This window comes from Mirounga leonina, unplaced genomic scaffold, assembly GCF_011800145.1.
Source record: "Mirounga leonina isolate KUSES-001 unplaced genomic scaffold, KU_Mleo_1.0 Mir_173, whole genome shotgun sequence".
NCBI lineage: Eukaryota > Metazoa > Chordata > Mammalia > Carnivora > Phocidae > Mirounga > Mirounga leonina.
The window spans coordinates 20,236,342-20,260,820 of record NW_023270447.1 but is presented as its reverse complement, the minus strand read 5'-3'; the positions used below and the strand labels follow the sequence as shown (position 1 = coordinate 20,260,820).

At 38.7% G+C, this 24,479-nt stretch overlaps 1 protein-coding gene across 1 annotated transcript in view; it reads right to left on the bottom strand.

The window, feature by feature from the left end:
* Window positions 1-24,479, bottom strand: part of LOC118019171 (guanylate-binding protein 6-like) — a 73,847-nt gene that overhangs the window by 9,430 nt on the left and 39,938 nt on the right. The window contains 1 exon segment of the mRNA XM_035018097.1: window positions 536-752. Coding sequence (XP_034873988.1) covers window positions 536-725 — 190 coding nt within the window. The 5' untranslated portion in view covers window positions 726-752.

The following is a 24,479-nucleotide window of genomic DNA, read 5'->3' as shown; positions in this document are numbered from 1 at the left end:
TAAAACTACTTTCACAAGATTTCTCTGGTGCTTCTCATTCAGTTCAATATTTACTGTTGTTGAGATACACAGGCAGTCCGGAGACCCTTTCAGAATGTAACAGTCAGCATATGCTTGATCCTTGTAGGAACAAGCAGGCTATAGGTCAGCCTTCTGGGCTAAAGGTGAACACTTTTCTGCTTCTATCCCTCCTCAATAGATATTCAAACATCTTTATATGTTGATGGGACTATCGCATAAAAAAGCAAATGTGTTTCAAGAGAGAGAAGACGTGTAATTTTAAGAGCCCAGTACTTGATCAGGTTAAAAAGGTGGGATCCTGAGCATTAGTAGGAGAGATTTTCCTTAACAAGAGTAAAACAGTATGATAACAGATTACAGTAAGAGTAATTTAGTGGTGAGAATTAGAAGTGGAAGTTTGGTTGACTGAGAGGATTTTGGTTCTCCTTTCACGTGCCCAGGGAAGAAAACTAAAGGTCTAAGAGCTATATAGCTAGAGGTAATCAGTAGGCCCCAGAATGAGTACAACACTCACCTCGGTTCTGTCCTGCAAGATGGTTCATCAAGTAGGATTTGCCTGCACGATACAGTCCTATAATGGCCACCACCACTACTGGTTGAGAAATCCTTTCAAGAATCTGTATAGCTGTCTGGTTCACTGACAGGTGCATATTGTTGTTTTCCACCAGACAAATGGGGGCCGTCATAGTGGGTCCAGATGCCATGGCAACCTGCCAACTTAGAAAAGCCTCCTAGTAGAAATAAGATTACAAAGTCATTCTCTGACTTAGAGTTATCCAAAGCATCCATCAGTTATGACTAGGTGAAACTTCTGTACTTTCTGTGGAACAGAATGTAACCTAGAATTAGCAGACTGCAGAGGGCTTCCTCTATTTGTGCCCCATCTCTGATGATATTAGTGATGAAACATAGGGTATTATTATTCTCCAAAGTTTTGCTTCAATAGTAATAATAAAATTCAAGCAACTGTTACTATCACTGAGGGTCTACAATATACCAGGCCCTGTGACACATACCTCATTGATATTTAGGAGAAACTACAAGTTAGAAATTATTGTACCCACTTTGCAAATAAGATAAATGAGTCTCACAAAAGCTGAGTAAGTCATAAAGCCAGGATCAAACCTAAACAATTGAACAAAATGGCAAGCTGGGAATCTCCAAGCTCTTGTTTCCCCAAGGAGATATCAAAAATCAAAATATTGGCTAGAATAATCTTATAGTAGTTCTGTAAAAACAGTCAAAGGTCTAAAGCAACCAAGCAAACACCCAGTCAAGAAAAAGCCATATTAAAAATGGTAGGAAATTCTGTGGTGTTTTTGCTTGTCCTTGGCCCACACACTCCCTGGTGTGGTATTAGTCTTGGTCTGGAGTAGGTGGCAACCCAGTTCCCCTTTTCTCCCTTGACCCAGAGGGAACAGAGCAGACCTTGTTCACAGTGTTCTAACCTGTCTGGGGTTTACCTCTTCAGGTCTCTGTTTCATGTCACATGGATCTCAGGCAGGGGCAGGGGCTAGGAATGTAGTGACATAACTTTGATATCAGATGGAAAGAAGCACTGGCATTGGTTTCCTGGGCATTGCTCATGAACTACAGAGAGATGGATCTGCAGATGCCAGGGGTGAGAGATTACCAGTGAAGACATAAAACAGACCATCTTAGGGGCGCCTAGGTGGCTCAGTCTGTTAAGCATTTGCCTTCAGCTCAGGTCATGATCACAGGGTCCTGGGATCAAGCCTTGTGTTGGTCTCCCTGCTCAACAGGGAGTCTGCTTCTCCCTCTCCCTTTGCCCCCCCACCCCCCGCTCGTGTTCTCTCTCTCAAATAAATAAAAATTAAAAATTAAAAAAAGACCATCTTAGGCAGTAGTTCAGTTCCCACTTCCCTCCTTTAGACTGGATGGAGCAGAGCAAACTATGTTTATAATGTTCTAATCTGTTCTGAGCTGCCTGAAAGAATGGTCTTTGTTTCACCTAATTCAGATATCAGTCAGGGAGAAGCAAGGGGCATTGCTTGGGAAAGCTGCAGGGAGACTGACTTTCAGACCCCTCTGGCAAAATATTATGAGTGTGTGATATTGTGATTTACAATAAGAAGTATGTATGTGGTCTTTGTCCCTGCTCCTGACACACAGCTTCCAAACACATTTAATTTCCCAAGTGATGAAAGTAATGGAAGTATCTTTTGTTATAATATTTGGTCTTTTGTCTTTGGTTCTAAAATAGGTCCTAAAGTAGTTCCAGAGAGAAAAAGGTGAAAGAAGTGTCTTCTGTTATACATAATAAGCACCTTTCACCTACACCAAAGTTTATGTTAATGAGATGATTTTGGAAGAACCCCAGGATAACCACAGAATGAAGGCTGGTTGCCAAGGGAACCAACAATGTCATTAGAGAGTTGGACCTTTCAGCCTCATCTCCCAACCTCTGGGGAGTGGGAGAGGGCTGAAGGTTGAGTTAATCACCAATGGCCAGTGATTTACTCAATTATGCCTATTTAATGAAGACTACATTAAAAACCCTAACTGAAGGAGTTTAAAGAGCTTCCAGGTTGGTGAACATGTGCAGGTGTTCAGAGAGTGGTGTACCCAGAGAGAGCATGGAAGCTCCACACCCTTTTCTTGATACCTTGCCCTATACATCGCTTTTATCTTGCTGTTCCGGGGTTGTATCCTCTTTCTTTCTTTCTTCTTTCTCTCTTTCTTTTCTTTCTTTCTCTTTCTTTTTCTTTCTGCTTTTTTATAAACCAGTAATCTAGTGAGTAAACTGTTTCTCATGAGTTCTGTAAGCTGTTCTAGCAAATTACTGAACCTGGAGTAGAGATGGCAAACATAGCCAGTCAGAAGCAAGGCGACACCCTGGATTTGGGATTAGGATCTGAAGTGGGGCCCATCTTGTAGGACTGACCCTTAACGTGTAGGGCACGCACTAACTTCAGACTGTTGTTGTCAGAATTGCTTACTGTGGAAAATTGCCTATACATGTGGTGACCAGAAGTGAAGTATTGAGAATAGTGTTGAGAGGAGAAATATAATTTTTTTTCCTTTTCAGGGTGGAGACAAACAATAGACTGTCAAAGTCCCAAGGAGAGATTCTGAGGGAAATTAAGACATTTAAAAGCAGTGTATATGGGAAAATTGAAAAAGCAGCACATAACCTCAGGGAAGATGCATGCTCAGAAAAGACCTAAAAAGACTTTAAGGTTTCTCCCTAGGTTAATGCTAAGGCTCAATACTAAGACCCAACTAATTAGCAGAAGACTTCCCTGGCACAAAACCAATATGCAAAGAATGGAAAAGGTGGCTGTTTCCATAAATGACCAATTTTCAACAGAAACAACAACAATCACAAGGCATACTGAGAAACAGGAAAATATGGCCCTTTCAAAGGAAGTAAACAAATGTGGCAGAAAACATCCCTGAAGAAACACAGGCATTGCATTTTCTAGGCAAAGACTAAAGTAATTTTCTTAAATATGCTCAAAAAGCTAAGAGGAAACACAAAGAACTAAAGTAAATCAGGAAAATGGTATGTAAACAAAATTAGTCCAGTCACAGTGTGGTACTGGCATAAAGATAGACATATAGACCAATGGAATAGAACAGAGAGACCAGAAATAAACCCTCCCGTATATGGTCAAATGATTTTTGACAAGCCTGCCAAGATCATTCAATGGGGAAAGCACAGGTTTTCAACAAGTGGTGCTGGGGAAATTTGATATTCACATGCAAAGGGATGATGTTGAACCATTACTTTAACACCATATATAAAATTTAACTCAAAACATATGAAAGACTTAAACATAAGAGCTAAAACTACAAAAATTCATAGAAGAAAACACAGGAGAAAACTTTCATGATACTGGATTTGACAATGATTTTTTGGATATGACACCAAAGGCATGATCAAAATATGAAAAAATGGGAAATAGGACATCATCAAAATAATTTTGTGCATCAAAGAACACCATCAACAGAGTAACAAGGAAACCCACAGAATAAGAGAAGAAAACCGCATATCACACATCTGATAAGGGATTAATATCCTGAATCTATAAGAACTCTTACAACTCAGTAATAACAACAAAAACAATTCAGTTCAAAAATGGACAAAGGACTCAGACATTTATCCCAAGAAGATATACATATAGACAATAGATACATGAAAACATGCTCAACATCACTTATCATTATGGGAATTCAAATCAAAACCACAGTGAGGTACAACTTCACACCCATTAGGATGGCTATTATTAAAAAAATGAAAACAAAAACAAACAGCAAACAACTAGTGCTGGCCAGGATGTAGAGAAATTGGAACGCTTGTGCATTGCTGGTAGGCATATAAAATGTTACAACCACTGTGGAAAACACTATGCTGGTTCCCCCCAAAGTTGATCATAGAATTACCATTTGATCCAGCAATTCCAGATCAGAGTATATGTACAAAAGCAGGGACTCAAACAGATACTTGTACAGCAGTGTTCATAGCAGCAGTATTCACAGTAGACAAGAGGTGAAAATGTCCATCAATGGATGGATGGATCAACAAAATGTGTCATATTCATACAATGCAGTAGTTTTCAGCTGTAAAAAGAATGAAATTCTGATACATGTTACAACACTGATGAACCTTGAAGACATTATTCTAAAGTGAAATAAGCCAGACACAGAGGACAAATATTGTATGATTTCACTTATAAGAGGTACCTAAAATAGTCAAATGTATAGAGACAGAAAGCAGAATAGTGTTTACCATGGACTGAAGGTGGGGGAATGGGCAGTTATTGTTTAAAAAGTACTGAGTTTCCATTTGGGATGAAAAAAAAAAATCTCTGGAGATGGATAGTGATAATAGTTGCATGACAATGAGAATGTACTTACGTGTCAGTGAACTGTACTCTAAAAATGGTTAAAATGGTAAATTTTATGTTATATATATTTTTTATCACAATTTTAAAAGTTTTTCAAAAACAACAACTGGACAGTCTATTTCTCTGTGTCATGCTACTGCAGCCACTTACTGGGCAGAATATTCTTCCTCAATGACATTGATTATCCTGTCAGTTCCTTTATCAGTAGGATAACAGTTCCTTTATCAGTTCCTTTAACAGTAGGTTAACCTATGGGAGTTTTCTGGTCATGATCACATATCAGAATGTGCTCTCTAGTGCTTTCGTGTGACCCATGTGCTCATCTTTGGTCTGCAGGTTGACAAGTGCTGGGAATGGGAGTGGTAAGTGCAATGAGGTCGATCTAAAGAATGTAACCTCCCTTTCAACCAGGGAAGGCAGGAGAATGTTCCTGAATCTTAAAAGATACAGGCTGATATACTTAGCTGAGAGGGTCAGGTTTTCTGCAAATTACTCCTATGAATGGGAACAAAAATATATATATATATGCAAATATCATTTTGTATTATTTAGGGAGACATACACATATATTTAGAGAGATAAAGCAAATCTAGCAAAATGTCACCAGTGGATAAATCTAGGGGAACAGTATATGGGATTCTCTTATAATCATTTTTTAAGTTAAAGTTTATTATAAAAAATTAAATATTAAAAGTACAATTTTGGTCTGCTGGCATATTTTTGATTGCATTATATTAAAATGGTTTTCTATAATATTGTGGAGTTATATAAAATTTTTGACATAAGAGACTCCATTTTGGAGCTCCATTTTCTATTCCAAAGAATGAGCTCTTTACCTGGACCATAGTGGTAATAGTTTTCAAGCAATTGCTCATGAAATTTCAGCAGAGCAACTGGCATTTGGATCATGTGAGGACAGTAAAGTTAATGCATACCAGGGACAGCTTCATTCGATAGCACCAATAACATCACCAATAAGATGGTAATCAGAAGCAGCCCAACCAGTCAGCATTAAATTCGTGTTTTTTCTCTTTTCTTCTTTATCTAAATCGTCTAATTAATTGCCCCTTCCTTCTTTCTCATAAAACCCCCATGCTTTTCCCATGTTAGCAGGACATTTTTCTATTCACTTCAGAATCTGTGCTCCCCAAATTACAATTCTGAGACTCCCAAGTAAAGACTTTTTTGTTCTTTCTCTGTTTTACCTCCTTTTCTCAGTTGACAATATGTATTTTTCATAATCAGAACATGTAAACATACTATTATATTCAAATGTCTCCAGTATTCAGTGTTACATTTATATGTCACATATTCAAAATGCATCTAACACCAGCTCTATCATTTACTGCTTATGGCACCTTAAACAAGGAGCCTCATCTAGCTAAACCTAAGATTTTAAAGATAATTATAGGGGTCATGTGAATAAAATTATAGGTCTAACCTGGAAGATATTTTGATAATTAAATTATATACCATATGCTTTTATTTTAGCATAGCATGCAGCATGGAATAAGATTTCAGTGTATATTTGTTGAATAAATAGAGATTAATCTACAACAATTGCATTGGGAGATTTGGTCCATTGGGCTATGCATTTCAACACACTCTGCAAACTGTAGATTCCTAAGAAACAAGGTCTACAAATAAATTTTTTGTCAGATCAGAACAGTAAGCAAGTTCAGGGATGCCTGGGTGGCTCAGTCGTTAAGCGTCTGCCTTCAGCTCAGGTCATGATCCCAGGGTCCTGGGATCGAGCCCCACATCGGGCTCCCTGCTCCGCGGGAAGCCTGCTTCTCCCTCTCCCACTCCCCCTGCTTGTGTTCCCTCTTTCGCTGTGTTTCTGTCAAATAAATAAAATCTTAAAAAAAAAAAAAAAAGAACAGTAAGCAAGTTCAAACACACTGCTTCTGTCCCACCTCCTTTTGTCTGATTCTTCAGTGTGGGGAGCAAAGAACGTGCAGGTAAAACAGAAGCCTTGAATAGCTACGTTGTAATGACTGAAAGTGTACAGTCCCCTCTTTACAGAGAAGATTAGAGGAAGCTGAGGGAGATGTGACAGGAGCAACTGAACAACTTTATGAAAACAGGTCTGTCTGTGGTTTCTTAGCTGTGAATGAGCCACAGAGCTTTTAAGTTCAAATTAATGAAGTGCAACCATTCGATCTTATTCAGGACTGGTTTTCAAAATTTGAACTACATGAGAATTATCTAAAGAAATTGTTAAACCCAGATTCTATACATTTAACTAATGGTGCAGGTGACTGTGTAGATTCTATGAAAAATAAACCAACAAACACCAGAGGGGGGCAGGGAGAAAGAGACAGACTTGACAACACAGTTATTTTTAACTAATAAAGATCATGGATGTGGGAACTAAATTTATTTCTACATGGAGATTTACAGAACTCTCAATCTGAAGCTTTCTTAAGTATGACCAGTAGCAAGATTAGAAAGAAACTATCTCTTTAGGTTGTCATTGCCTGTCAGCTCCTCGATGGGTACTTCTTGTTCTGTGAACTCTAATGCCTGCCACAGAGCCTGGTAAGAGCAAAGTAGGGACTCTTTCCTACTTGCTGCTGTCCTGAGCTGACATCGTTCTGGGAGCAGCGCATCCACGGAGACCTGGTGTGCTTTGCTGTCATTTTGTAGCTGGGACTGTTTCGAATGGCGAAGCTGAGCTTCCCTAAAACTAAAGCCAGCCACAGAGCCTGCGGGCCAGACAAAAGGCAGCCTGCCCCTCCTGCCCATTCCTCAGTTGTCACTTTGAATCAGAGATCAAGTCTTGAGGGGCACCTGGGTGGCTCAGTTGGTTAAGTATCTGACTTCGGCTCAGGTCATGATCGCCGGGTCCTGGGATCGAACCCTCCATCTGGCTCCACACTCAGCGGGAACTCTGCCTCTACCCCCACTTGTGCTCTTTCCCTCTCTCAAGTAGATAAATAAAGTCGGAAGGGAGGAAGGGAGAAAGGGGAAGAAATCAAGTCTTGAGTTCAAGACAATGTTGCTGGTAAAAGGAGATGGACGTACCTTGCCTACAGCACCACCAGTCCAAGACCAGTTCTCAACCGCTCACTGCTTGCTCATTTGCTTCTTCGACTTTTCTGTCCCTCTTTTATAAAAGCTTTACAAAACTGAGGAAGTTTTGTGTTAAAACTGAAACTGAGGGGTGCCTGGGTGACTCCGTAGTTGAGCAGCCAACTCTTGATCTCAGCTCAGGTATGGATCTCAGGGTTGTGAGTTCAGGCCTTATGTTGGGCTCCACTCTGGACATGGGGCCTACTTAAAAAAACAGGCACACAATGGAGCACTGCGTGTTATGCACAAACAATGAATCATGGAACACTACATCTAAAACTAATGATGTAATGTATGGGGATTAACATAACAATAAAAAAATTTAAAAAACAAACAAACAAACCCTGAAATTTAAAGTAATACTACAGATTGAGAGTTCTGTAAATCACCCTGAATCACCAGACTAGAGCATGAATATGGACGGTCAGTATAAGATGAGGTTAGAGAAACCCCACAGTTACTCAACATTCAGATCTTAATAAACACACTCCATCAGCTTTCTTTTGCTTTCCCCATCTTGGAGGGCTTTTCTGGCCTCTCTTCATATGTCTCTCAGTCGGCTTACGTTTCCTTAGCACACAAGAAAAATAGAAAATTCTTGGCACAAATGTAAGAAAAGCGATATAAAGCAAGAATATTTCAACTATTTTTCTCTTAGTGAGAATTCCTGGATTCTTTTCTTAGTGGAGAGCTTTTAACATTTTTTAGAAGATTTTTATTTATTTATTTATGCATGTATGTATGTAGAGAGTGCACACATATGAGTAGGGGGAGGGATGGAGGGAGAGGGAGAAAGAGAATCTCAAGCAGACTCCACACTGAGCCCAGAGCCTGAGGCAGGGTCCACTCATGACCCTGAGATCATGACTTGAGCCAAAATCAGGGTTGGACTCTGGAGCGCCTGGGTGGCTCATTCGATTCAGCATCCACCTTCAGCTCAGGTCATGATCCCAGAGGTTCTGGGATCGAGCCCCGAGTTGGACTGCCTGCTCATTGGGGAGTTTGCTTCTCCTTCTCCCTCTGCCTCTTCCCCCACTCATACTCTCTACCTTGCTCTCTCTCTCAAAGAAATAAAATCTTTAAAAGGAAGAAAAAAAGAGAGGGACGTCTGGGTGGCTTAGATGGTTACCCATCTGCCTTCAGCTCAGGTCATGATCTCCAGGGCCTAGGATCAAGCTCTACATCGGGCTCTCTGTGCAGTTGGGAGTCTCCTTCTTCCTCTCCCTCTGCCTGTCCCCCTGCTCATGCTCTCTCTCTCTCTGTCTTAAATGAATAAATAAAATCTTTGAAAGAAAGAAAGAAAGAAAGAAAGAAAGAAAGAAAGAAAGAAAGAAAGAAAGAAAGAAAGAAGGGAGGAAGGAAGGAAGGAAAGAAGGAAAGAAAAGAAAGAAAGATGCTTAGCTAACTAAGCAACCCAGTACCCCAACTTTTTTTTAAGATTTTATTTATTTTATTTTTTTAGAGAGAGAGTGTGTGTGTGAACTGGGGAAGGGACAGAGGGAGAAGGAGAGAGAATCTCAAGCAGACTCCCAGCTGAGCGTAGAGCCTGACAGGAGCCTCGATCCCACAACCCCAGATCACGACCTGAGCTGAAATCATAGTCAGTCGCTTAACCTACTGAGCCACCTAGCAGATGTCCCACCTTTTGACATTTTAAACATGTTCCCTAATATATAGTGTTGATGCAAAATGAACAAACCTTTTAGCATTTATTTTTTTTCTTGACTAATATATTTTTATTTTTACTTATATTGTTTATTTTAATTCCAGTGTAGTAAACATACAGTGTTTTATTAGTGTCAGGTGTTCAATATAGTGATTCAACAATTCCATATATTTCTTAGTGCTCATCAAGAAAAGGGTACTCTTAATCTCCTTCACCTATTTCACCCAATCCCCACCCACCTCCCCTCTGCTAACCATTAGTTTGTTCTGTATAATTAATAGTCTGTTTTTTGGTTTGTCTCTTTTTCTTTTCTTTGTTCATTTGGGGTTTTTTTGTTGTTGTTGTTTTAAAGATTTTATTTATTTATTTGACAGAGAAAGACACAGCGAGAGAGGGAACACAAGCAGGGGGAATGGGAGAGGGAGAAGCAGGCTCCCCACTGAGCAGGGAGCCCGATGCGGGGCTCGATCCCAGGACCCTGGGATCATGACCTAAGCCAAAAGCAGACGCTTAACGACTGAGCCACCCAGGCCCCCTGTTCATTTGTTTTGTTTCTGAAATTCCATATATGAGTGAAATCATATGGTATTTGTCATTCTCTGGCTTATTTCACTTAGCATTATACTCTCTATCTAGATGGATACATGTTGTTGCAAATACCAAGATTTTGTTCTTTTTATGACTGAATATTCCATCATATATATATATGTGTGTGTGTGTGTGTGTGTGTATATATACGTATATGTATACATATATAATATTCCATCATACTCCTTATCCATTCATCTATTGATGGACACTTTGTCTGCTTCCATAATTTGGCTATTGTGAATAATGCTGCAGTAAACATAAAAGTGCATGTATCCTGTCAAATTAGTGTTCTTGTATTGTATTCTTTGGGTAAATACCCAGTAGTGTAATTACTGGATCATATGGTAATTCTATTTTTAACTTTTCAAGGAACATCCATACTCTCTTACACAGTAAATTGCACCAGTCTGTATTCCCACCAACAGTGCACAGGGGTTGCTGTTTCTTTGTATCCTCGCCAACATTTGTTTCTTGTGGTTTTTATTTTAGCCATTCTGACAGGTGGGAGGTAATATCTCCTTGTAGTTTTGATTTGCATTTCCCTGATTATGAGTGATGATGAGCATCTTTTCATGTGTCTGTTGGCCATCTGTATTTCTTCTTCGCAGAAATGTCTATTCATGTCTTCTGCACATTTTTTAATTGGATTGTTTATTTTGGGGGGCTGTTAAGTTATATCTTTTCTTTATATTTTGGATGCTAACCCTTTATTGGATATGTCATTTGCAAATATTTTCTCCCATGAAGTAGGTTGTCTTTTAGTTTTGTTGGTTGTTTCCTTTGCTGTGCAGAAGCTTTTTATTTTGATGTACTCTTTTTGCTTTTGTTTCTCTTACATTAGGAGAGACATCTAGACAGATGCTGCTATAGCCAGTGTGAGAGAAATTACTGCCTGTGCTCCCTTCTAGGATTTTTATGGTTTAAGGTCTCACATTTAGGTCCTTAATCCATTTTTGTGTAAGGTGTATGAAAGTGGTCCAGTTTCTTTATTTTGCATGTTGCTGTTTAGTTTTCCCAGCACCATTTATTGAAGAGACTTTTTCCCATTGCGTATTCTTGCCTATTCTGTTGAAGATCGATTGACCAAGTAATACTGCATTTATTTCTGGGCTCTCTCTTCTGTTCTATTGATGTGTCTGCTTTTATGCCAGAACCATACTGTTTTGATTACTCCAGCTTTGTAATACAATTTGAAGTCCAGGATTGTGATGCCTCCAGCTTTGTTTTTCTTTTTCAAGATTGCTTTGGCTTTTCAGGGTCTTTTATGGTTCCATACAAACTTTAGGATTGTTTGTTCTAGTCCACAAAAAATGCTATTGCATTAAACATGTAGATTCTTTAGGTAGAATGGACATTTTAACAATATTTCTTCTTCCAATCCATGAGCATGAAATGTCTTTCCATTTGTATTGTCTGCAGTTTCTTTCATCAGTGCTTTATAGTTTTCAGAGTACAGATCTTTTACTACCTTGGTTAAGTTTATTCCTAGGTATTTTATTCTTTTTAGTGCAATTGTAAATGGGATTGTGTTCTTAATTTCTCTTTTTGCTGCTTTATTATAATAAGTGTATAGAAATGCAACAGAGTTCTGTAGCTTGATTTTGTATCCTGCAACATTACTGAATTTATTTATCAGTTCTAGTAGTTTTTTAGTGGAGTCTTTCAGGTTTTCTACATATAGTATCATGTCATTGGTAAAAAGTGGAAGTTTTACTTCTTCCTTACCAATTTGGGTGCCTTTTATTCCTTTCTCTTGTCTGATTGCTGTGGCTAAGACTTCCAGTACTGTGTTGAATAGAAGTGGCAAGAGTGGACATCCTTGTCTTGTTCCTGACTTTAGGGGGTAAGTTCTCAGTTTTTCACCATTGAGGACAATGTTAGCTGTGGGTTTTTCATACAAGGCCTTTATTATGTTGAGGCATGTTCCCTCTAAACCTACTTTGTTGAGGGTTTTTATCATGAATGGATGCTGTACTTCGTCAGATGCTTTTCCTGCATCTGTTGAAATGATACTATGGTTCTTATCCTTTCTCTTATTGATGTGATGTATCATACTGATTGATTTGTGAATATTGAAGCACCCTTGCAACCCAGGAATAAATCCCACTTGATCATGGTGAATGATTTTTTTAAAGGTATTGTTGGATTCAGTTTGCTACTATTATGTTGAGGATTTTTGCATCTAGGTGCATCACAGATATTGTCATGTAGTTCTCTTTTTGTGTGTTGTCTTTATCTAGATTTGGTATCAGGGTAATGCTGGCCTCATAGAATGGATTTGGAAGTTGTCCTTCCTCTTCTACTTTTTGGAATAGTTTGGGAAGAATTGGTATTAACTCTTCTTTAAATGTTTGGTAGAATTCACCTATGAAGCCACCTGGTCCTAGACTTTTGTTTGTTGGGAGCTTTTTGATTACTGATTCAATCTCATTGCTGGTAATTCATCTGTTTATATTTTCTGTTTATTCCTGTTTCAGTTGTGGGAGGTTATATATTTCTAGTAATTTAACCATTTCTTCAAGATTGTCCAAGTTTTTAGCATGTAATTTTTCATAATATTCTGATATAATTCTTTGTATTTCTGTGGTCTTGGTTGTTGTTTGTCCTCTTATTTCAGATTTTGTTTGAGTCCTTTTTTTTTTGTTTGGATGAGTCTGCCTAAAGGTTTATCAATTTTGTTGGTCATTTCAAAACCAGCTCCTGGTTTTTCCTGGGTTTTTTGGTCTCTATTTTGTTTGTTTCTGCTCTACTTTTGTTATTTCTTTCCTTCTACTGGTTTTGGGTTTGTTTGTTGTTCTTTTTCTATCTCCTTCAGGTGTAAGGTTAGGTTGTTTATTTGAGATTTTTCTTGCTTCTTGGGGTAGGCCTGTATTGCTATGAATTTCCCTCCTAGAACCACTTTTGCTGCATCCCAAAGATTTTGGTCTGTTGTGTTTTCATTTTCATTTGTCTCCATGTATTCATTTATTTCCTCTTTGATTTCTTGGGTTAGTAGCACATTATTTAACCTCCATGGATTTATACTCTCTCTAGATTTGTGTGTGTGTGTGTGTGTGTGTGTGTGGTTGATTTCTCATTTAATAGTGTTGTGGTCAGAAAATATGCATGGTCTGATTTAGATTGTTTTTTTGAGTTTGTTGAGATTTGTCCTATTATGTGATCTGTTCTGGAGAGTGTTCTGTGTGCATTTGAAAAGAATGTGTATTCTGGTGTTTTAGGATGGAATGTTCTGAATATATCTGTTAAAACCCTCTGGCCCAAGTTGTCATTCAAAGTAACTATTTCCTTGTTGATTTTCCATTTGGATGATCTGTCCATAGATGTAAGTGAAGTGTTGAAGTTCCCTACTATCATTAATTAGTTACTTCATGTTTGTTATTAACTGCTTTATGTATTTGGGTGCTCTCATGTTGAGTGCATAAATATTTGTAATTGTTATATCTTCTTGTTGGATTGTCCCCTTTCTGATGATATAGTGTCCTTCTTTGTCCCTTGTTACAGTCTCTGTTTCAAAGTCTATTTTGTCTGATATAAGTATTGCCATCTCAGCTTTCTTTTCATATCCTTTGGCATGACAGATGTATCTCCATCCCCTCACTTTCAATTGGTATTTGTCTTTAGGTCTGAAGTGAGTCTCTTGTTGGCAGCCTTTAGATGGGTCTTGTTTTTTTATACATTCTGTCACCCTCTTCTTTTGATTGGAGAGTTTAGTCCATTTACAGTCAAAGTAATTTTTGTTATGTATGTATTTATTGCCATTTTGTTACTTATCTTATGGTTGTTTTTGTAGTTCTTCTCTGTTCCTTTCTTCTCTTGCTCTCTTCTCTCATGATAAGTTGGCTTTCTTTATTGAGATACTTGGATTTCTTTCTTTTTATTTTTTGCATATCTTTTACTGGGTTTTCATTTTTGGTTACCATTGCGTTTGTATATAACATCTTTGACATATAGACTCTAAGTTGATGGTTGCTTAAGTTCGAACCCATTCTCTACTCCTCTCCCCTCCCCACCTATGCCTTAGGTTTATGGTGTCATACTTCATATCCTTTTATTTTATGAGTCCCTTGACTGATTTTTACAGATATTTTTATTGCTTTTGTGCTTCCTACTTTTTTTACTCTTACTTATGATCTTTCCTTTCCACTCAAAGAGTCCCCTTTAACATCATGTAGGGCTGATTTAGTGGTCATGAAATCTTTAACTTTTGCCTGGGAAATTCCTTATTTCTCCTATTCTGCACAATACCCTGCTAGATAGAGTATTCTTGGTTGTAGATTTTTCCTTTCAGCACTTTATATATATCAAACCACCCCCTTCTGACCTTCAGAATTTCTACTGAAAAATCTGCTGATAGCCTTATGGGATCCTTTGGATGTAACTGTTTTCCTTTTTCTTGCTGCTTTTAAAATTCTTTCTTTATCACTACTTAGTGCCATTTTAATTACAATGTGTCTTGGTGTAGAATTTCTTGAATTTACTTTGTTGGGGGATCTTTGTGCCTCCTGATCTGGGTTTCTGTTTTCTTCCCAGATTAGGGAAGTTTTTAGCTATTATTTCTTTAAATAAAGTTTCTGCCCCCTTTTCTCTCTCTTCTGTTTCTGGGATTCCTATAATGCAAAGGTTATTACACTTAATGGAGTCACTGAGTTCCCTAATTCTATTCTTATTTTGCATATTTTTTTTCTCTCACCTGCTCAGCTTGATTACTTTCTATTACTCTGTCCTTCAGGTCACTGATTGGTTCTTCTGCTTCCTCCCATCTACTGTTTATTCCATCTAGCATATTTTTAATTTCATTTATTGTGTTCTTCATCTCTTATTTGTTCTTTTTTATCTCATTGATAAAGGTCTTACTGATGTCTTCTATGCTTTTCTTAAGTCAGTATCTTTATGATCACTACTTTAAATTCTCTTTCAGGAATATTATTTATTTCTGTTTTACTTAGGTCTCTTGCTGTGATTCTGTCCTATTCTTTCATTTGGGACATATTGTTCTGTCTCCTCATTTTGTGTAACTCTCTGTATCTGTTTCTGTGTGTTAGGAAAGTCAGCTACATCTCCTATACTTGAAAGTAGTGGCCTTATGAAGAAAAGGTCCTGTAGTGCCTGGCAATGCAATGTCCCCTGTTCATCAGAACCTGTCATTTAAGGGGTGTCTCTTATGTGTATTATGTGTGCCCTGCTATTGTGGCTGAGTCACTTTTTTTTCAGTCCAGTCATCTGCATTGGGTCTCTTTGCCTATTGTGGGCAGTGTTTGGTCCCTGTTGTGTTAGTGGGCTAGGCTGGGGACACCTTGGGCTTGAGTTGAGTCATACCAGGTATTTGCCAGAAATTCAGTGGCACCAAACTGTAAGGTGATTTCCCTGTGTTATACCCTGATAAATTTTCATTGGTGGGTGGGGCCTGCAATCAGACTAGCTGTCTGCCCCCACCCCACTGCGGGGTCCTCTGACTGGTGTGTGTGGTTATCTTTCCCTCTCCCCAGGGCAGGAGTCACCTTGGAGTGGTCCTGGCCCTTGTGGGGCAGCTTGCACACTGCCAAGCTATGGCCCTGGTTTGGATGGGCTTTCGCCAAGAGAACATTAGAAGGGGCAAATCCACAAAGTGCACAAGGGCAGGGCATGCAGTTTTAACAAGATTTGCACACTTATCTTCCATGAGAGCTGACCCCCCCCCCACCACCACCACCACACTGGGACCAAGGCCTAGCAAAGCACTTGGGTGGGTTGATAAGGTGTTGTCAAGATTGACTTTCTTTTTGGGGAGGGGACATGCAGCAAAGGGACTGAGGCAGGCCTGTCTGGAAGGGGCAGATAGGCCAAAATGCAAGGTGGGGCAGGAGGGTGGAGACCTGGGTGTGCTGTTATCAAGTTAGACAGGCATATAGGACTGCTCTGGTTCCCACAGGTGACCCTGTGTTCATGCGGGGTGTTTATGTTGGGTGGTGGGGGAGGGAAATGGTGCCTGCCTGTTCCTTTTTTCCTGAAGGAGTCTCCCAGTGATCCCAGGAATCTCCCAGGCTCTGAGATTAGCAAACACCCCTCCTCCTGTGTGCCCCAGGCATTTTTCAAACTGCTGTTTCTATGCTGTACCTGAGCTCGGTTTGTTGTGCTACCTCTTTAAAGGCTGGGACTCAGTTTCCTCTGGCCCTCCTGGCTCTCCCAGAGCTGAACCTGCTGATTTTTAAGTCCCGCTGGTTATAAGAACTTAAGAAATTCAGCCCCTCTGGTGTTTAAAACCAAGTGTTATGGGGATTTGTATTCCTTGTGCAGGCTTCCCAGTGTGACAGTCTGTTTCTCTCCCCTTCTGGTGCCTGCGATGTCCCTCCCTCCCATAGACAGATCTGCAGTCATTTAGCTCCTGGCAGAGTCTCCATCTTTCCTACCCTCTTCAATGTGACCTCTTCTCTACATCTAATTGTGGCGTTTGTTCTGCCAGTCTTTAGGTGGTTTTCAGGGTTGTTTACATTGATGTGGTTGTTATCTCATTTATCCATGGGACAAGGTGAGCTTAGAGTCTTCTCTGCTATATTCCCAGCAATCCCTAGAATTTCTTTTAAAAGGGAGGAAAGTTTCATTCGAGCCCAATTAGGACAGCTGCTGGGATACACGATCTTCATAAAGAGTAGTGTGCTGGCAAGGAATTTTTGGTGCATGGTTATATGCATTTTTTACATAAAAAGTTACAAATTATTAGACAAAAGACATTTCAGGAAGTTGCAGACCCTATCTTAGGTTTCCAGTATATGCAGGGCTGTGTGACTTAAATCTAATGGGAACTGGGGTAGTTTTTTACTCTTTCTTATCTTTTGTGTTTAGAATGCTCCTTCTTGGTTATTTTCTTTAATGAAGCAGATGTACAATGTGTGCTTGGGACAGAAATAGAGCCCATGCTTTGAAGTTTTGCCGAGTCATTTTGACCTTGGTAAATGTTAAGTACGCCTTCCCTGGGAGCTAAGGCACAGGGCCCACAAATATTAAAGTTGAAAATTACTTTATCAATAGATAAGGAAAGAAATGGAACAAGTGTGTACAGGAAAATGAGAGACAGTGGGGAAATTCCTGTGGAAGCCAGGCTGTGTGAGTTCAGGGGAGCTCTTAGCCTTCCTCCTCCATTTGCCTCACCATCCTCCTTGTCTATGGAAACTTCCTTATAAAGGGCCAGATGGTAAATACTTTAGAATTTGCCAGCCATTAGGTCTTTGTTACAACTATTCAGTGAGAGCATCCATAGAGAGTAGATAAACAAATGGGTGTGGCTATAATCTCTTAAGACTTTAGGGGCACACGGGGTGCCTGGGTGGCTCAATCACTTAAGTGTCTGCCTTTGGCTCAGGTCATGATCTCTGGGTCCTGGTATCAAGCCCCGATCTGGCTCTCTACTCAATGGGAAGTGTGCTTCTCCCTCTGTGCTCTCTCTCTCTTGCTCAAATAAATAAATAAAATCTTAAAAAAAAAAAAAAAAAAGACTTTACGGGCAACTGTGTGGCTCAGTCTATTGAGCGACCGACTCTTGATTTCAGCTTGGATCACGATCTTGGGGTCATGGGACTGAGCCCCATGTCAGACTCCCCACTCAGTGGGGAGTCTACTTGGGATTCTCTCACTCTCCCTTTGCCCCTCCCCCTGCTTGCAAGCTCGCTCGCTCTCTCTCTCAAATGAATGGATCTTAAAAAAAAGAAAAAGACTTTATTTACAAAAGTAGGCAATGACACATGTTTGGCCTATGGGCCATGGCTTACTCACCCTTGGTTTAGATAAATGTGGTGCTTCTACACACTAGAGGTTATCATGGAGTGATCACCCATGTATCCTTGTCTTATAAATAAGTTCCAGTTCCAGAATCTCAATCTGAGTATCTCCTTCTATGGACATTTGGGTCAAATGGTATATAAAAATTTTTATTGTTTTGGAACAGAAATACAAAAAAGGAGTATACTTACTCCATCTGTCTGAGCATCTCCAAGTGAGTGCCTGCCTGGGTATGTAGGCCATGCATCTACATGTCTACACACCTAATTGTCTTACTCCAAGAAATAGCACTTCTAGTAGCTCCTAGATAGGCCAAAGAGAAAGAAGTGGTGATGTAATATAGTCACTGGTAATAAGGAAGAGGCTGGTTTGGCTGAGGAAGTGGGGAGATCTGCCCAGGTCTATAGTCCTTTGTGAGTGAGTTAAGAGCCTGACATTTGGGTATATATCGAAGTGATTTCAGCTAGCCTGAGGGAGCTGGGCATTGGTAAAGGCTATACAGACATCTCAGGGGGTTTTCTGCCCACATTTGTCAAAAATGGTCTGCTCATTCCAAGCACAGATTAAGAATCAGAGTTCCATGGATGCAGCGCAAGGTCATACCTAAGATATAAAGGCTTGCTGCCACTGCCATCATGTGGTTACTCAAAATCATAATTTATCCAGTAATATATGAATGAGTGAATTTTCCTGTGAAATGTGCTTTATTGATATCAATATAGAATTTGTAGAAATTTTATTATAATAAAGTAGAAATCCACATGTACAAATATATGTATGCAATGATAATATCGCCTCTATATGTTTCCTAATGTAAACATTGGCTATAATGTAGGTTCGAAAGATTAATTGAAATGAGGCAAGTGCTAAGGTCCTAAGCGCCCATGGAAAGAATGTATTTCTACTTGGGTTCTCCCTCCTGGAAAAAGGCTTGGATGCATGAAGTTTATTTGGGAAGTGATGTCAAGAAGCCAGAGGATGGGAGAAGGAGAAAAGGGAGAGTAAGATGGGAAATTGGGAAAGTCAAAAAGGTGAATTATCAAGCTGATTCCCAGTGTGGGAGACTAGACATCAGTCCCAATGTGAATATTCTGAAGAACCACATAGAATGCATTTCGGAATTGTCCCTTTGAAGGGCACTGTTGCGATTTATCCAACAACCCATGTTTCCCATTGACTGGGCGCTGCCATAGGGGTCCTTAAGGCCCCCTAAACTTACAGGCCATGCTTGCACAAAATGGGCTGCCTTTCACAGTTTGAAGAAAAGCCTGAGAGAGAAGAGAAGAAAGATGCTTGAGGTAGGACATAGCAGGATGCTGACAGGTACCCTGACTGCACTGCTCACTTGAGTGTGAGAGTAGAGGCAAGAGACAGAATGAACAGACAATAAATATTGGAAATAACTGAAGCCCAGGAATTGGGAAATTGGTGACCTAACTTGAATAATCTTTTCAAACAAAGCCTTGTGCTAAAAGCGATTTAAAATTCTAGACTAGGAAAAATTTTCATCTTTTTAAAAGTAATAAAAAATTTGCAAACTTGTAGCGAATGACGTTACAAGGCCAAATTCCCAGGGAAAGTGGGAACCCAAAGAGTTGTTTGGAGCTTTGAAGCTGCTTTTTCCTGGTGGCACTTTCCAAGTGAGGAAATGTACCATCAGTTTTGAAGGCATTACGAGATGAGGGGCCAGAGTTCAAAAGCCAGCCCTTGCTTGAGGCAAAGAGTCTATGGGGATATAATGTAAACATGATGACTATAGTCAACAGTACTGTTTTGTGTCTTTGAAAGTTGCTAGGATAATAGATCTTAAAGGTTCTCATCACAAAAAAAAAATGGCTGTAACTATCTGTGGTGATAGATGTTAACTAGACTTATTGTGATGATCATTTTACAGTATATATGGATATCAAATCATTATATTGTACACCTGAAATGCATATGTTATATATCATTTGTGAATATATGATATATAAATATATATATATATATAAATGATATCTCAATTTTAAAAAGTAGCATAAAAAGCCATGCACCAAATTAACAAAATATTATGATTCAGGATCAAAACTTGCTAGTCTGTTGCTATCAATAAGAAAAGTGAAAGGTAGAGAACTTGGTTTTAATAAAATGATACTAAACCAATTATGAGAAGTAAAGGCAATATAAAATGGAATGGATAATTCTATATTCTTGCCTCTCAAGAGCACTGAGGATTAATGGGATGACAACACATTTCCATCTGATACAAAAGGAAGGCAATGAAGCTTCAAAAGAAAAGTGTCTTTATTATGAGGAAGTATGTTTTGTTGGAAAATTACAAATTCTAAGTTGGGAATTTCCCATACTAGAGCCCTAGCAAAGTAGTCTTGCTGCTATTTTAGGGACTTAGAGTTCTGTTTCAAAAAATAATCACAGGTCAGGATGCTCTCTATGCTATATGAGGTAAATAAATAATTGTCTTTTTTTTTTCTAGATTTACAGAGAATAGATACTGTCTCATCCTTCTGAACATTACCCATTGTTTCACATCTGTTAGAATCATTAATTAGAACTGCAGCCTCATTTAAAAATAAAATTAGAATGGGATATATAGAAAATATAATAATAGAATAATATACTTATTAATATATATTAATAATCTACCATGTTGCAGGCACTGAGCTAAACATGTTCAGTGTTAATATATTAAGGATGTTCACTACCATACTTCATGTGATTGCCAGTGTGATTGTGCTATTTATTAATTCATTGCCTCCAACTCCAAATCTACCTTCCATTCCCTGTTCTGACAAAATAGAGCAGAACCCTTTAAATATTTTCCCTTTGCAAAATGGCACAAGGTTAAGCTTTGTCAGCTGAGCATGTTGGGAGGACAGAAAAAAAAGAAGAGTCTAGTAGGAGACCTTCTTTAGATGTTAAAAGACTAATTCAGTAATTCTTTACATTTGCTACACATGAACGTCAACTGGGATTCTCTTAAAAGATACTTTTACTTGAACCCTGGATCCATCATCAGAGACTGATTTATAGGTCTGGACTTGGAGCAGAGCATGAGTGGTTTTTTGTTTGTTTGTTTTTTAAGATTTATTTATTTGAGAGAGAGCATGCACACAAGAGAGAGCAAGTGGTGGGGGGAGGAGCAGAGGGAGGGAAACTCAAGCAGACTCCTGCTGAGGACAGAGCCCAACCTGTGGCTCAATCTCACGACCCTGAGATCATGACCTGAGCCAAAGTCAAGAGTTGGACACTCAACTGACTGAGCCACCCAGGTGCCCCAGCATGAATGTTTTTTAAAGATGCCTCCCCATATGATTCTAATTGCAGTCAAGAATGAAAACAACTGGATAGAATTTCAAAGAAAGTGTGAACTAGAAATAAATCTGCTATCTCATTCCTAATGGATTATGCCCAAGTTTGATTTGGTGCAATATGAAAAAGATAAAAATAAAAGGAAAAAAAAAAAGGTCCCTGGGGAACTATAATGACAAGCTGGCTATCACATATATTTGCAGCCTGGGGTTTGTTTTAAATATAGGTTTTATCATTATTATTGTTATTCAAATATGATGAAGCTAACAGATCAAGAGATGATTGCCATTGAAAAGACAGTTGTTACTCACAGTTCCCAAGCAGACAGGTCATGCCACAAATGCAGAGCCACACAGGGAAGCATGAGGGTCAGTCAGGAGACAGAAAAAGCAAGGTAAAACATGGGTGAGAGACTTTATTGTGATTTTTGCAAGAAGGAACAGGTGAGGCATGGTAAGAAGTCTTAGGATGGGCTAGTTTGAATAATTTCAGTGGGCTTTTGTATATATGAGATGTCTATAGTTGTCTGATATCTGACCCTCGGGTGATTAGGGCACGTAGATAGTGGCCCAGAGTGTAAGAGCTGATAGAGGAGATGATTGGGGTATGGACTATAGATTGGTTGGTTTGTATATGAAAGACACACTTACAAGGGAGTCCCTTCCTATCTCTAAGAATTGGCTAGCCTGGGGATGGTCAGTCTCTCTAGTGTCAGAAAAGCCCCACGATGCCAAAGCATTAAGCACATAAGTTAGAAAATGTAGTTTTTACATTTTCTAGGAGTCAATCTCTTGGATGGTCCAGTAGCTCAAGCCAAGATCTTGGTTTAAGGTTTTTCTAGAGTAATATCCAGGCACCTGGAAGAATTAAATGTAAATTCTCCACAGTGGGAGATAGTCTTTACTTGATTTCTCATACAATCCCTACAAGAAATTTTTAAAGAAATTAAATAGAAATGAAGAGAAAAGTAACCAAGCTTAAAGGAAGCAATGAGCAAACACACACACACACATACATACACACAAGGAGACTAACAAAGTTGAAATATGGGAAATATTAAATACAGATTACAGTGGTTACCATGGGCTTTCACTGCTTAAACAAATAAAAGACAAACTATAAAATATTTGTAATAGCAAACTATATAAAGTGACATAGCGTTCCAAAAGGAATGGAAATTTCTTTAAATGAAAATGGAATAACCAAAATATATTATTAAAAGCAGATTAGAGACATCTGAGGAAAGAATTGATGTACTGGAAGATAGTTCAGAATAAAATATCCTGAGTGCAGCAGCAGCCGCAGAAGGGGGAGGGGAAGGGGAGGGGAGGGGGAGGAGGAGGAGGAGGAAGAGGAAGAAGGAAGAGAAGTGAGGAGACAGGGAGGATAAGGCAAGAAGACCCGAACTATGTTCTGAACTATGTTGAATGAGGTTTCCAGAACAAAAGAGGGGCTAATACAATCTGAAAGAAATATTGGCTGATATTTTCTAGAAATGTTGAAAGATTCAAGACCAATTAATCAAACAGAATATTTTCCAAAATCCCCACCTAGACACACCACGGTGGAGCTGCAGAACCACAAGGACAAAAGGAAATCTCAAAATTAGTTGGTAAGATAGAACAACTAACATAAAGCAGCAAGGATATAGAGGACTTGACATCACTATCAACCCACTAGACCTAACAGACTTCTAAAGATCACTCTTCCCAACAGCAGGGGAGTGAATACACTCTTTTCTGAAACACACATGAAACATTCTCCAATGTACGCCATATGCTAGGCCATAAACAATCCTCAGTAAAAAGGACTTAAATCATGTGAAGTATATTCCCCAACCACAGTGGAATTAAATTCAAATCAAAAATAGAACGAAATTTAGGGATCTACAAATATGTGGAAATTAAACAACATGCTCCTAAATAATGAATGTCAAAGAAGAAGTCACAAGGGAAAATAGAAAATACTCTGTGATGAATAAAAGCAAAAACACATGACATACCAAATACCAAAATGGATGATGCAGCAAAAGCAGAGGTTAGAGGGAAATTTAAATCACATATTAGGCCGTAAAACAAGTCTTAACAAACTGAGGAAGATTGAAATCATACCAAGTATCTTCTTCAACCACAATGGTATGAAACCCCTAAAATCAGAAATAAGGATGCCCACTCTCACTACTTCTATTTAACATAGTACTAGAAGCCCTAGCCAGAGCAGTTAGGGCAGAAAAAGAAATAAAAGACTTCCAAATCAGAAAGGAAGATGTAAAATTATCTCAATTTGGAGAAAAACTTATTTGTAAAAACAAAACAAAACTCTAAATACTCCACAAAAAAATTATTAGAACAAATACATAAATTCACTAAAGTTGTCTACAACATACAAAAATCACCATACAAAATTCAGTTGCATTTCTATACACTAACAATGAACTATACAGAAAGGAAATTAAGAAAATAACCCTATTTACAATAGCATCAAAAAGAATAAAATACTTAGGATTATACTTAACCAAGGAGGTGAAAGACTGTACACTGAAACAAAGTATTCATGAAAAAAATTTTAAAAGACACAAATAAATGGAAAGACATTCTGTGTCCATGGATTGAAAGATGTATTATTTGTAACATGTCCATTCTACCCAAAGCAATCTACAGATTCAGTGCTATCCTCATCAAAATCCCAATGCATTTTTTAAAAAAACAGAAAAAAATAATCCTAAAATTCACATAAAACCACAAAAGACCCAGAATAGCCAAAGCAGTCTTGAGAAGACAGAACAAAGCTGGATGTATCATACTTCCTAATTTAAAAATATATTACAAAACTACAGTAATTAAAACAGTATGGTACTGGCATAAAGGCAGACATATAGACCAATGGAACAGAATAGACAGTCCAGAAATCAAGCCACACATATATGGTCGAATGATCTTCAACAGGGTGGGAAGAATACACATGGAAAAAATGATCTTTTCAACAAATGGTGTTGGGAAAACTGGATATTCACATGCGAAAGAATTAAACTGGATCTCTGACACCATATTAAAAAATCAACTCAAAATGGAATAAAGACTTAAATGTAAAACCTGGAAGTGTAAAACTCCTTGAAGGAAACACAGGGGATATCTTCTTGACATTGGTTTTAGCAATGATTTCATTTCTCAGATAGGACACCGAAAGCACAGGCA